Source organism: Heptranchias perlo, chromosome 38 (assembly GCF_035084215.1).
Source record: "Heptranchias perlo isolate sHepPer1 chromosome 38, sHepPer1.hap1, whole genome shotgun sequence".
Lineage (NCBI taxonomy): Eukaryota > Metazoa > Chordata > Chondrichthyes > Hexanchiformes > Hexanchidae > Heptranchias > Heptranchias perlo.
In genome coordinates, this window is record NC_090362.1 from 2,761,676 (window position 1) to 2,776,416 (window position 14,741).

General features: G+C 44.3%; 1 protein-coding gene across 1 annotated transcript in view; it reads left to right on the forward strand.

Annotated features, from left to right (window-relative positions):
* Positions 1–690: 690 nt before the first annotated feature.
* LOC137304569 (mucin-5AC-like) overlaps positions 691–14,741 on the forward strand; it is a 188,995-nt gene continuing 174,944 nt past the window's right edge. The window contains exon 1 of the mRNA XM_067973216.1: positions 691–767. Coding sequence (XP_067829317.1) covers positions 691–767 — 77 coding nt within the window. The remainder of the gene's footprint in view (positions 768–14,741) is intronic.

Consider the following 14,741-nt stretch of genomic DNA (forward strand, 5'->3'; position numbering starts at 1 on the left):
CATACTGAGGCACTTTGGTGTGGTCGCTGGATTTGGTCTCTCAATGTAAGCGGTCGCTGGATTTGGTCTCTCAATGTAAGCGGTCGCTGGATTTGGTCTCTCAATGTAAGCGGTCGCTGGATTTGGTCTCTCAATGTAAGCGGTCGCTGGATTTGGTCTCTCAATGTAAGCGGTCGCTGGATTTGGTCTCTCAATGTAAGCGGTCGCTGGATTTGGTCTCTCAATGTAAGCGGTCGCTGGATTTGGTCTCTCAATGTAAGCGGTCGCTGGATTTGGTCTCTCAATGTAAGCGGTCGCTGGATTTGGTCTCTCAATGTAAGCGGTCGCTGGATTTGGTCTCTCAATGTAAGCGGTCGCTGGATTTGGTCTCTCAATGTAAGTGGTCGCTGGATTTGGTCTCTCAATGTAAGTGGTCGCTGGATTTGGCCTCTCAATGTAAGTGGTCGCTGGATTTGGTCTCTCAATGTAAGCGGTCGCTGGATTTGGTCTCTCAATGTAAGTGGTCGCTGGATTTGGTCTCTCAATGTAAGTGGTCGCTGGATTTGGTCTCTCAATGTAAGTGGTCGCTGGATTTGGCCTCATTTTTCATTTCCCTGCGCCTCCTTTTATGATCAGTTTTATTTCATTTAAAACGTTGTTTAACTGCAGAACAGAGGAGTGCGATGCCCCGTGAGCGAAGGTGATGGAAGGATGGGCGCGCGCTCAGCGCCCAAACCCAACGGCAAGTGCGCGAGCGGCCGGAGGGAGAGCGGGAAAAAAGCGAAGCTGTGATTGGAGGATGAGCGAGCACGAGCGGGGAAGAAGTGCGCACCGAGCTCAAGCAGCGCAGCAAGAAGTGCGGGCGGGAGGCGAGGAGCGCGGAAAAGGCCTCAGAGCCCCGGCACAGACCGGCTTTGGAAGGTTAGAGCGCTCCAAATTCAGCTGTCAAGGTTTCGGGGGGGGGCACTCGGGAAAATTTCCTGATGGCCAGTCCGCCTCTGAGGGGAAGTCGGCGGCCGGATGGGATGCGGCCTGTCTGTTTGACACCCCTGGGTTAAAAGTTGCTCACACATGGCTTGTAATGAAAATTACTAGCTATGTGTTCTGCTTGGATAACACCAGGAGATATCAATGTTTTATTGCTCGAATGGTGCAGCTAAGTTCTGCTGATACATGGATTTCAACAGTACCTTACATGCCCCAAAGAACCGCACTGTCCGGCAGATAGAGACAGGACTGACTATGTTACAGCAGCACATCCCAGACAAAGGCTGAACATCCGAATCCCCACTTTCTCAGACCAGTGGGAGTAATGCCACAATGAATGGTTTCCCCATTGACCGTGGTAGCAGGGTGGTATTGTTTGTGTCACTAGGTGAGACAGGGAATCAATGGCACAAGTGCTGTACAAATAAAAAAATTGTCACCCAATCATTGTAATTATACTCATAGGGCAGGATTTTAATATGCTGGTGGGAAGAGTCCGGGCCAGAATAGGGGGAGGTGATTTGCAGGTGCGAAACCCGGAAGGTACCGGTGATTGCGAGCCTAATGAGGCCAATCAAAGCCTCTTCCCGGTTTCGCGCCCGGCAGCCAACCTGATTGATAGACTGACTGCCGACGGGAGCTGCAAATCCGAGGTTGGGGGGTGTGGGGGAGAGAGAGAGAGACCTCATCAGCAGTTAGGTTAGAGATGAGGTTGGGGGGGAAACAAAGATTAGACTGGAGACATCGGGATCAGAGTGGAGACATCGGAGGGGGGGTAAGGCAACATTGTTTTCAAGGTATGTTTATTTACTTTTTTTACAATGGAAAATGTAATTTTATTTTATTTATTTTGTCTGTTTTTGCCTGATCCGGCCCTGCCCGTCTGGTTTCACCAGTCGTGAATCAGAAGCCGTGGGAAAGTCACCCATGTAACGTTAAAATCTTTTTAAGTGGCCAATACACAAAAAATAAGCTACCTTAAGTAACTCAATGAGATACATTTGCCCCTTTAATTATCAGCCAGCCGGATTTAAGTGGGGGCAGGACTTCCTTTTGACTACTGTACGCATGCACACAGATTTGCCTGAGTCTCATTCAAAAATGTGCAGGTTCCAGCCGGGATATCTGCCCGCTCCCAAAAATAGCGATTTTGATTTACTCCCAACCTACCCATTTTTCCCTTTTAAAATTCTGCCCATAGTGCCAGCCTTGGTTCAGTGGCAGGACTCTTGCCTCTGCGTCAGAGGTTGTGGGTTCAAGTCCCACTCCAGAGACTGAGTCCATAATCTAAGCTGACATTCCAGTGGAGCACTGCATCATTGATGGTGGAGCCTTTCAGATGAAACGTTAAACCGAGGCCCCATCTGCCCTCTCGGATGTAAAAGATCCAATGGTACGATTTGAAGACGAGCATGGTGAGTTCTCCCGGTGTCCTGGCCAATATGTATCCTTCAACATCACTAAAACAGTGACTACACTTGGAAAGTGCTTCTATTGGCTGTTCTACTGACACATGGGAGCATAATGCTTGTGACAGGAAAAAGATGATTCACAATGCCATGACAAAGCTTGAGCAAGTCATATCCAGCTAACCATAGAAAAGAGAGCCCAAAGGAAATCCTTGATTGACCCAAGATCAGTCCTTGGGTCAATCTGACATCCAATGCCCTGTCTGTGGGGAAACACAAAAATCAGGCTTTACAGTCATATGAGAACCCATAACCTTATTAAATTGGAGATGAACCATAGGCTGTCACCATTGACAATGATGGACAAACCACCATCATCATTATTGGTTGTGAAGACATTGGATGTCCGGAGGTCATGGAAAATCGCTATATAAATGCAAGTTTGTTCTTTCTTTGTTGTACCAGAAATCCGAATTGCAATCACTGCGTCTAAATCACCAGTGCTCTATTCGTTGCGGGCAAAGCTATGTTACAATTCACAATGAAGGAGCAATAGAGAAAGAGGCACTTTCTGAAAGAAGAATGTGCGTGACTTCGAAACTCGCCTGGGGGAGCTCATTGGCCTAAAGCTTCTCTGAGGAGCAGATTCTTCCCAGGTTTGAGACCATTACAGACACACCGATAGGTGCAAGTTACACTGATTAAGAGACAATTATGTCTCTATGTGAATACAGTGTTTACCCACAGAGTACAAGCACTTATTGGTATGTAAGTATAATGTCCCATCTGTCTCTCTACAGGTGCAAGGAAACCAAGGTCCTAATATGCTTCAACAAGCAAGTGTTTACTTTTTTCATAGTGATTTGTTAAGTTTGCATTCAGTTTTTGGAACAAGTAGAAAACTCAGTCTTATTAACAACACGAGGCTCTGTTGCCGCACGTCGCCCAGTTTTGCACCCATTGTAATAGTCTAATTCATGGCTGCTCATTTTAACACACAGTGGGAAATAGAGCCCCGTGTCTAACCACAATCTTGAGGTAACTGAATCTTTGGTTGTGTGCTCATCCCCTTCTATACCACTGCAGGTCAGAAGTTGGAGAAACGGCAACAATTCTTTGCTGTTGCTGTGCCTCCCTGGGTTTCAGGTGTGAATACACGTGCTTACATTGGAAATAAGGGCACTCATTGTTAATTCTGCGACCTACATCGATTGTAGTCAATGGCGGATGGAGAGTCTCAATGCGATACCCAGGATAACATGACTTTGCCGTCACTAATCAGTCATCTCTGCTTGCAGAATCTGAACACGATGACCAGCTGCAAGGCTGACTGCTGGGGGGTGTGGGCTATAACCTAATAATATAGAGCATGACTTCTGCACCTCCCCCACCCCCAATCTCACAACCTTCAAATGCTGTAGGAAAAGGGGGGAGGCGTTAAAGTGTGCAGAAAGAATGCGGGCTGCTGTCTGTTGCATTATCTCATTGTTCGTAGGGAGCTGCATCTCAAAATGAATGAAGAACACATCCTTGCCATTACCAGGTGCCGTTGCCAACAGAAACTGAAGCAAGACTAGCATAAAGTGTGTGGGGAAATCTAATTGCCACCCGCTTCAATTAAGTCAGTCTCCCATTCTAAGGTGAGAAATGCCATTCATGACTCTGCAGCTTTTGTATCGGGGTCAGTGCATGACCTCACTGATCCTGGTCCACAATAGCAACCCTGCACCCATATAAAACAATACCAGAAGATCACTCAAGGACAAGGATGGCCCATCCAGTCTCCTATTATGTACTGAATAACCTATTTACTATGTTAATACCTAATCCACCCACCCTAGCACCTAACTGCATTTAAACACCTGACTGCTTCTGTCTCTACTGTCTACCTCGCAGATTATTCCAAACATTTCTCACACTTTCAGTGAAGATGTTTTTTTCCTGGAATGTGCTTTTAAATTGATTTTTCACTCATTCAAATTGATTCCTCTAGATCTGTTGGGCTCACTTACTGTGAAGTAGCATTCTGGGTTTACCTTATCTGTGCCATTTAATATGGTTGATTTGCTTCAACCACTCCATGTGGTGGCGATTTCCACGTTCTCACCACTCTCTAGGTAAAGAAGGCTCTCCTGATTTCCTTACAGGATTCATTAGTGACGATCTTATATTTATAGCCTCTAGTTTTGGATTTCCCCCATAAGTAGATAACAACAATCTGCTGTTGTATAGAGACTTTAACAGTGAGCTATCCCAAGGCACATCACAGGGGAGGAGGGGGGGGACAGTTAGATACTGAGCAAGAATTGGGAGAAGAGCTAAGGGAGGAGATGACCAAAGGTATGGTAATAGAGGGGAGGGAGAGGGGTTTGAGGTGGACTTTGGAGGTGATGAGAGAAATAACAAGACAGAAAGGTAGAGGAAGAGAGTTCCAGAGTGTGGATAGAGATGACTGAGAGCTTTGTTACTGATGGTAGAGGGAGGGGGAATAGATTGGAGTCAGAAGAGTGGAGGGAGTGAGCTGGGATGTGGAGCTTTGGTTGGTAGGTGGTGCAAGCCTCAGAGAGGTGCAGCTGGCTTCCTACTTTTGTTCCACCAGTAATCATTCCTATTACCGGAAGAACTTCATGTGAGAGGAGACAGGCAATGATGGGGGATTTAAAAAAGTTTAACTTGCTCTTTGAGAGAACTCGGTTACTGCGCATTCAGTGAGTACTTTGACAGACCCTCCCTGTGACACTTGTGCGCTACTCCACACCATGTGGCCTGTGGAGGACCCACCTGTGCTTTCCTTCTGGTAGCAGGAACACTGATGGAAGATGGTTTGTCCAGTAGAGGCTTTCATTTTGTTCTAGGGGAAGCCCAATATCCACCCCAACCTAGAAAACTAGCAAAAGCCAATCAACAGCCCAACCCCCAACGAGCCATCAACTCAAGAATGGCCCTGACGTGAAAACAAATAGTTACACAGTCTGCGCACCTTAAGCTGTAGAAATACACAACATTCTATCACTTGTATTGGAGGGAAAAACATAAGTACATGAAAATCCAAATGTTGAAGGGACAAAATTGGTGGTGCATTTCCAGGCAGTCCGGGTCCCTTGAAAAACTGATTGCATTCTGATTCCTTTTAAGCACTTTAATACTTCATAATTAATAGATGCACAATCTAAAAAAAGGAAATGTGACATTTGGATTTTTAATGGAACAATCAGACCATCAATTCACCAAAAGATACCTCAACAGCCACTCTCCACATCCAACTCCCACCCCAGTTCACAAAGGCATACCGCACCCTTCAGACCCAGTTCACAGACACTGTACCCCATCCAACTCCCCACCCTTTCACACAGACACTGTACCCCATCCAACTCCCCACCCTTTCACACAGACACTGTACCCCATCCAACTCCCCACCCTTTCACACAGACACTGTACCCCATCCAACTCCCCACCCTTTCACAGATACTGTACCCCATCCAACTCCCCACCCTTTCACACAGACACTGTACCCCATCCAACTCCCCACCCTTTCACACAGACACTGTACCCCATTCAACTCCCCACCCTTTCACAGACACTGTACCCCATCTAACTCCCCACCCTTTCAAACGGACACTGTATCCCATCCAACTCCCCACCCTTTCACAGAGACATTGTACCACATCCAACTCCCCACCCTTTCAAACAGACACTGTACCCTTTCAACTCCCCACCTTTTCACAGAGATACTGTACCCCATCCAACTCCCCACTCTTTTCACAGAGACACTGTCGACCATCCAACTGCCCACCTTTCCACAGACACGTACTCCATCCAACTCCTAACCGTATCATAGAGACACCGTGGTCCATCCAACTCCCCACTCTTCCACAGTGATTTCTCCAGATCTCCGAGTTCATACTAGAACTCTTTTCCCTCTCTAATCCAGTTAAGCTATTGCGCTACTTTCATTCCACCATCGCAAGCACCTTCCATCCACTGCTCCACAAATTCAATGGCATTCTCCCTCTCAGTTATTGCTGGAATTATTCTTCCTCCCCCACTCCAAAGCAAAGTTTCTAGATCTGCACCTTCCTTTGCCCTCTCATAACTATCTATTTTCTTCTTCCCTTAATTGCCATTCACTTCCCCATTCAATTGTTATCAATTTGTCTACTTCAATTGACATCCATGATTTTAAACACCTCTATCAATCACCCAGTAATCTTCTCTGTACTAATGAAAATTGCCCAATTGTCAAGTTTTTCTTGGTATTTGTATTTCCTCACCCCGGCTGCATCCTATTGAATCTGTTCTGACCCTCTTAATTGCCTCAACATCCTTCCTTTTGTGTGGAGCCCAATACTTGCACACAATACTCGAACTATGGTCTTATGAGGTTTTTATATAAATCCATCATCACATCTTAGCTTTGTTTCCGACCTTTCCCACTTGAGGTGTTGCCTTTATTGTCTTGTCAACCAATAAGGGATGGGACAGGGTAGATAGAAACAGACTGTTTCCAGTGATTGAAAGGTCTGGAACAAGGGGACAGATAGAAGATTAAAAGTAAGTGATTTAGGATAAAAAGTAGGAAAAACTTCCTTACACAGAGTGTTGTCGGGCTGTGGAATGCAATACGGAGTTAGTGATTGAAACAGAGACCAGGTCAGAATTTAATAGATAGGTTGTTGAAGGATAGGGAGATAAAGCAATATTGGAACAGGACAAGCACTAGGATTAGAACTACTGCTTGTGTGGCGGATAAATACCAACATGGACTGGTTGAGCCATACAGCCTGTTTCCGTGTTATAATTTCTAGGCAAATGTAACTCCATTATTTAAGAAAAGTGAGAGAGAGAAACCAGGAAATTATAGACCTGTTAATCTAACATCTGTTGTGGGGAAGTTATTGGAATCTATAATTAAGGACAGCGTGACTGAGCACTTAGAGAAATTTGAACTGATTAGAGAGAGCCAACATGAATTTGTAAAGGATAGGTCATGTCTAAGGAACCTAATTTAATTTTTTGAAGAAACAACTAAAGTAATAGACATGGGAATGTCTATGGATGTAGTTTATATGGACTTCCAGAAGCCATTCGATAAAGTTCCACATAAGAGACCGTTGGCTAAAATTAAAGCTCATGGAATTGAAGATAAGTTATTAACCTGGTTAGGAGATTGGTTAGGCGGTAGAAGACAGAGAGTAGGGATAATGGGTTGGAAGGAAGTGGTGTCCCACAAGAATCTATGCTGGGACCATTAGAGAGCCATATATCCAAGTTTGCCGATGACACAAGTGGTGGCATAGTAAGTAGTGTAGACTGGAGCATAATATTACAAAGAGACATTGATAGATTACGTGAGTGGTCAAAACTGTGACAGATGGATTTCAATGCAGGCATGTGTGAGGTCATCCATTTTGAACCAAAAAAGGATCGATCCAAATATTTTTTAAATGGTGAAAAGCTAGGAACAGTGGAGGTCAAAAGAGATTTAGGAGTCCACATACACAGATGACTAAAATGTAATGGTCAGGTACAAAAAATAATCAAAAAGGCTAATAGAATGATAGCCTTTATATCAAAAGGACTAGAATATGAAGGGGAAGAAGTTTTGCTACAGTTATACAAAGTCCTGGTTTGACCACATCTGGAGTACTGTGTACAGTTCTGGGCACCGCACCCTAGAAAAGATATATTGGCTTTGGAAGGAGTGCAGCGCAGATTCACCAGAATGTTACCAGGGCTCCAACGGTTAGATTATGAGGAGAGATTACATAAACCAGCTTGTATTCCCTGGAATATCGAGGGTTATGGGGTGATTTGATTGAGGTTTTTAGGATTTTGAATGAATTGATAGGGTAGATAGAGAGAAACTGTATCTGTAGGTGGGAAAGTCTAGGAACTTAAAATCAGAGCCAGGCCATTCAGGAGAGAAGTTAGGAAACATTTTTTCATGCAAAGTATGGTAGAAGTGTGGAACTCTCTCCCACATAAAGCAGTAGATGCCAGCTCAATTAATAATTTTAAATCTGAGATTGATAAATTTTTGCTAGCCAAGGGTATTAAGCGATATGGAGCCCAGGTGGGTAACTGGAGTTAGGATACAGATCAGCCATGATCTCATTGAATGGTAGAATAGGCTCAAGGGGCTGAATGGCCCACTCCTGTTCCTATGTTTATTAGTTGTGCCCCTTTTAAAAAAAAGTGGGGGGGGCACTTTTAAAATTAGTCTTCTGTTGACAACGCTGAGGCAACCCAGTGCATCCTTATGGCTTATTAGAAAAAGGCACCAGTGCAGGGATCAGAGGAGTTAACTGTTCAGGTGTGGACCCTTCTCCAGAACTGGAGTTAATTTCTGATGAACAGCATTTAAAAAGGAACAAAACAAGGGGGAGGGACACACACACACACATACACGGAAAAAAGACGCACACACAATGAGCTGTAAAGTGGTTAAACAGAGAACAGGAGCTGGTTAAAAATCAGTAGTGATGTTAGCAGGGGACGAAAGGAGGCGCAATGAGAGAAATCGAAGAGGTATACAAGACACAGTTGGGGGATAAGCAGGTGGAAAGGAAAGCATTTAATGCTTGCAGAGGAGCACTGTGTGTGTTTATGCTTTTTCCCTTGTTCTGTTCCTTTTTAAAGGCTGTACATCAGTAATACCATCCAGTTCTGACAAAGGGTTCACATCTGAAACGTTAATTCCTCTGTTCTCTCCACAGATGCTGACCGACCTGCTGAATGTTTCCTGCATTTTGTTTTATTTCACTATAAACCTGTCTGTTTCCCTTCCTCCCTCTCCACCTGCCGCACCCCTTCTTTCTCACCCCTTCCCTGCCTGCTTGACCCTTTCCGTCTGCCTCACTCCCTCACTCCCTGCCTACCTGTTTTCCTCACTCCCTGCCTAACTCCCCACCTGTCTGCCTCCCTCAATCCCTCCCAGTCACCTTCCCTACATTTGCACACCTAACCACTTCCCTACCTGTCTGTACACTCACTGCCTACCTGTGTCCCTCCTTGTCTCTCTCTCTCTCTCACTTGTCTGCCTGCCTTTCCCTTACTGTACCTGAATATCTTGGTGAATTTCTATGCTAATCGAAGGAAGGGATGTCAGCCCTGAAGACCGGTGCACTTTTACATTTCAGGCACTATGTCAACATCAAGCACTCCCAATTGGGGTGTAGCTTCACCTCCTTTTCCCTTTCCTGTCCGACCCACTTCCCTAATGCTTAATCACACAACACTACTTCTGTACCATCCCATGTAACAACATCCACTTTACACGTTTAACGTTTCCATAGGAACAATACATTAGAAGTAACCTGAATTCAATTGGAGAAGCAATGAGTTTGGGTGGATTTTGTGCTCAATCACTCACTGTCTGCAGCAGTTAGGGACCAATCATTCATAATGTCAGTCTATTCGCTGGTTACGCTTTTGACAGGCTCTCAGCTAAATATCTTCAATAGTAATAGTGAAACGTTTACTTTTTCCCCCCCTTAAAACCTAAGGCGTTAATCAACCTCTACATTCCTTTCAAGGTGAATAGTGGTGACGCGAGGAAAGGTAATGAGTGCAGTAATGAGGCAGGACGTTCAGTTACATCAGTAGCATATGTCCTTCACTCTTACTCTCCCATCTAGTTCATCATTGTCATTCTGATCTGTTGCACGTATATCAGCTGTTCTGTGACTCCTGAACACATTGATCAGGAGTTGCCATTGATAGCACATTCAGGGTACAATCCCAAACCCGCTGTGGGCACAGATTGGTGGCAGCACCATGGTACAGACAGCAGAACTGTGGCCGAATGTTTGGTTGCACTGCAAAGGGAGGGACACATGTTCTAATTGTCTGTAATTGAGGGTGCCAAGCGTCAACACTGTCGTACTGCTACAGATTTGGCACTGCACAGATTTCATTTTGGCAATCTCAAAAAGACACGACAGAATTACAACTCCATTTTTCAACAGCAAATATAAGAAATCTTTTAACAACAACAACTTGCATTTATATAGCGTCTTTATCATAGGAAAATGTCATAAGGCGCTTCACAAGAAAAAGATTGACACCGAGCTAAAGAAGGAGATATTAGAACGGGTGACTGAAAGCTTGCTTGAAGAGGTAGGTTTTAAGGAGGGACTTAAAGGAGGAAAGCTTTGTGGCGAGGCAGAAAGGTTCAGTGAGGGAATTCCAGAACTTAGGGCCTATATGGATGAAAGCATGGCCGCCAATTGAGGGTGAAACGAGTGGGGGGTTGGACGAGAGGCCAGAATTGGAGGAACACAGAGATCTCAGAGGGTTGTAGGGCTGGAGGAGGTTACAGAGCTAGGGAGGGGCGAGGCCATGGAGGGATTTGAAGACGAAGATGAGAATTTTAAAGTACCATGTAATAGACTTGTTAGCAAAATTGAAGCCCATGGGACCAAAGGGACAGTGGCAGCGTGGATACAAAATTGGCTAAGGGACAGAAAGCAGAAAGTAGTGATGAACAGTTTTTCAGACTGGAGGGAGATGTACAGTGGTGTTCCCCATGGGTCGGTATTAGGACCACTGCTCTTTTTGACATATGTTAATGACCTGGACTTGGGTATACAGGGCATAAGTTTGCAGATGACACAAAATTCAGAAATGTAGTAAACAATGAGGAGGATAGTAATAGATTTCAGGAGGACATAGACAAACTGGTGAAATGGGCAGACACATGGCAGATGAAATTTAATGCAGAGAAGTGTGAAGTGATACATTTTGATAGGAAGAATGAGGAGAGGCAATATAAGCTAAGTGGTACAATTTTAAAGGGGGTGCAAGAACAGAGAGACTTGGGGTACATGTACACAAATCTTCGAAGGTGGCAGAACAAGTTGAGAAGGCTGTTAAAAAAACATACGGGATCCTTGACTTCATAAATAGAGGCATAGAGTACAAAAGCAAGGAAATTATGCTAAACCTTTATAAAACACTGGTGAGGCGTCAGCTGGAGTATTGTGTTCAATTCTGGGCACCACACTTTAGGAAGACCCTTAGAGAAGGTTCAGCAGAGATTTACTGGAATGATACTGGGGATGAGGAACTTCAGTATGTGGAGAAACTGGGGTTGTTTTCCTTAAAGCAGAGAGGGTTAAGAGGAGATTTAATGGAAGTGTTCAAGATCATGGTTTTAATAGAGTAAATAAGGAGATACTGTTTCCAGTGGCAGAAGGGTCAGTAACCAGAGGACACAGTTTTAAGGTAATTGGCAAAAGAACCAGTGACGACATGAGGAAAAAAACCTTTTTTATACAGCGAGTTGTAATGACCTGGAATGCACTATCTGAAAGGGTGGTGGAAGCAGATTCTATAGCAACTTTCAAAAAGGAATTGGATAAATACTTGAAGGGGAAAAATTTGCAGGGATACTGGGAAAGAGCAGGGGAATGGGACTAATCGGATAGCTCTTTCAAAGAGCCGGCACAGGCACAATGGGCCAAATGGATTCTGTGTTGTATCATTCTATGATTCTATGAGCCATTGGTAGACTGGGAACCAAGGTCATGGAGAACAGGGGTGACGGGTGAACGGGACTTCATAGAATCATAGAAAGTTATGGCACAGAAGGAGGCCATTCGGTGCATCGTGACCATACCGGCTGAAAAAGAGCTATCCAGCCTAAATCCACTTTCCAGCACTTGGTCCGTAGCCCTGTAGGTTAAGGCACTTCATGTGCACATCAAACTACTTTTTAAATGAGTTGAGGGTTTCTGCCTCCACCACCCTTTCAGGCAGTGAGTTCCAGACCCCCACCACCCTCTGGATGAAAGAATTTCTCCTCAGCTCTCCTCTAATCCTACAACAATTAGTTTGAATCTATGCTCCCTGGTCACTGACTCCTCTGCTAAGGGAAATAGGTCCTCTTATCTGTCCAGTCATAATTTTATATACCTCAATTACATCTCCCCTCAGCTTCCATTGTTCCAAAGAAAACAACCCCAGCCTATCCAATCTTTTCTCATAAAAAAAATTCTCCAGCCCTGGCAACATCCTTGTAAATCTTCTCTGTACCCTCTCTAGTGCAATCATATCTTTCCTGTAACGTGGTGACCAGAACTGTACACAGTACTCAAGCTGTGGCCTAACCAACATTTTATACAGTTCTAGCATAACCTCCCTGTTCTTCTATTCTATGCCTTGGCTAATAAAGGAAAGTATCCCATATGCCTTTTTAACTTATCTACCTGTCCTGCTACCTTCAGGGATCTGTGGACATGCACTCCAAGGTCCCTCACTTCCTCCCATTTATTGTGTATTCCCTTGCCTTGTTTGACCTTCCCAAATGCATTACCTCACACTTCTCTGGATTGAATTCCATTTGCTACTTTTCTGCCCACCTGACCAGTCCATTGATATCTTCCTGCAGTCTACAGCTTTCCTCCTCACTATCAACCACATGGCCAATTTTTGTATGATCTACAAACTTCTTGATCAAGCCCCCCACATTCAAGTCCAAATCATTAATATATACCACAAAAAGCAAGGGACCTCATACTGAGTGTTGCAGAACCCTACTGGAAACAGCCTTCCAATCACAAAAACACCCGTCAACCATTACCCTTTGCTTCCTGCCACTGAGCCACTTTCCCTTGGATCCCATGGGCTTTTACTTTTTTGTCCAGTCGGCCATGTGTGACTCTATCAAAAGCCTTGCTAAAATCCATGTAGACTACATCAAACGTGCTACCCTCATCGACACTCCTTGTTACCACCTCAAAAAATTCAATCAAGTTAGTCAGATACGACCTTCCCTTAACAAATCCATGCTGACTGTTCTTGATTAACCTGTGCCTTTCTGAATGACAATTTATTCTGTCCCTCAGAATTGATTCCATTAACTTGCCCACCATCTAGGTTAGACTGACTGGCCTTTAATTACTCAGTCTATCTCTTTCTCCCTTTTTGAACAATGGTACAACAGTAGCAGTCCTCCAATCCTCCGGCACCACACCTGTAGCCAGGGAGGATCAGAAAATGATGGTCAGTCACTCCGCTATTGCCTCCCTTGTTTCTCTTAACAGCCTGGGATACATTTCATCCAGGCCTGGTTTATCTACTTTCAGAGATGCTAAACCCCTTAATACTTCCTCTCTCACTATGTTCATCCCATCAAATATTTCACACTCCTTCACCTCTTTAACTACAATCTCTGCATCGTCCCCCTCTTTTGTGAAGACAGATAGGCAAAGTATTCATTAAGAACCATACCCGCATCTTCCGCCTTCACACTTAGGTTACCTTTTTGGTCTCTAATAGGCCGTACTCTTTCCTTAATTATCCTCTTGCTCTTTATGTATTTATAAAACATTTTTGTGTTTTCCTTAATTTTACTTGCCAGTATTTTTTCAAGCCCCCTCTTTGCTTTCCTAATTTCCTTTTTAATTTCACCCCTGCATTTTCTATAGTCCTCTAGGCTTTCTGCAGTATTGAGCTCTTGGTATCTGACATAAGCTTCCCTTTTTTGCCTTATCTTATGCATCTTGTCATCCAGGGGGCTCTAGATTTGGCAGTCCCACCCTTTTTCTTTGTGGGAACATGTTTACTCTGAACCCCTTGAATGCCTCCCACTGCTCTGACATTGATTTACCTTCAAGTAGCTGTTTCCAGTCCATTTTTGCTAAATCACTTCTCAGCTTAATAAAATTGTCCTTTCCCCAGTTTAGAACTTTTACTCCTGTTCAATCTTTGTCCTTTTCCATAACTATGCTAAATCGAACTGAATTATGATCACTACCACCAAAATGCTCTCCCACTGATACTCCTTTCACCTGCCCAGCTTCATTCCCTAAAACTAAATCCAGAACTGCGCACCCCCACCGCCGCCTCTTGTTGGGCTTGCTACAAACTGGCTAAAAAAGTTCTCCTGAATGCAATTTAAGAATTCTGCACCCTCTATACCTTTTGCACTGATTGCATCCCAGTTAATATTAGGATAGTTGAAATCCACTCCTATTATTGCCCTATTGTTTTTGCACTTCTTAGAAATTTGCCTACATATTTGCTCTTCTATCTCCCTCTGACTGAGGGTCTATAGTACACTCCCAGCAGTGTGACTGCCCCTTTTTTGTTCTTTAGCTCAACCCCTGTGGCCTCATTTGATGATCCTTCTAACATATCATCCCTCCTCACAGCCGTAATTGTTTCTTTAACCAATATTGCCACCCCCTCTTTTTATTCCCCTCTCTATCTCGTTTAAAAACCCCGTAACCAGGAATGTTGAGCTGCCATTCCTGCCCCTAATTAAGCCATGTTTCAGTAATAGCTAAGATATCGTACTGCCACGTGTCTATTTGTGTCCTTAGCTCATCAACCTTATTCACTATACTCCTTGCATTGAGGTAT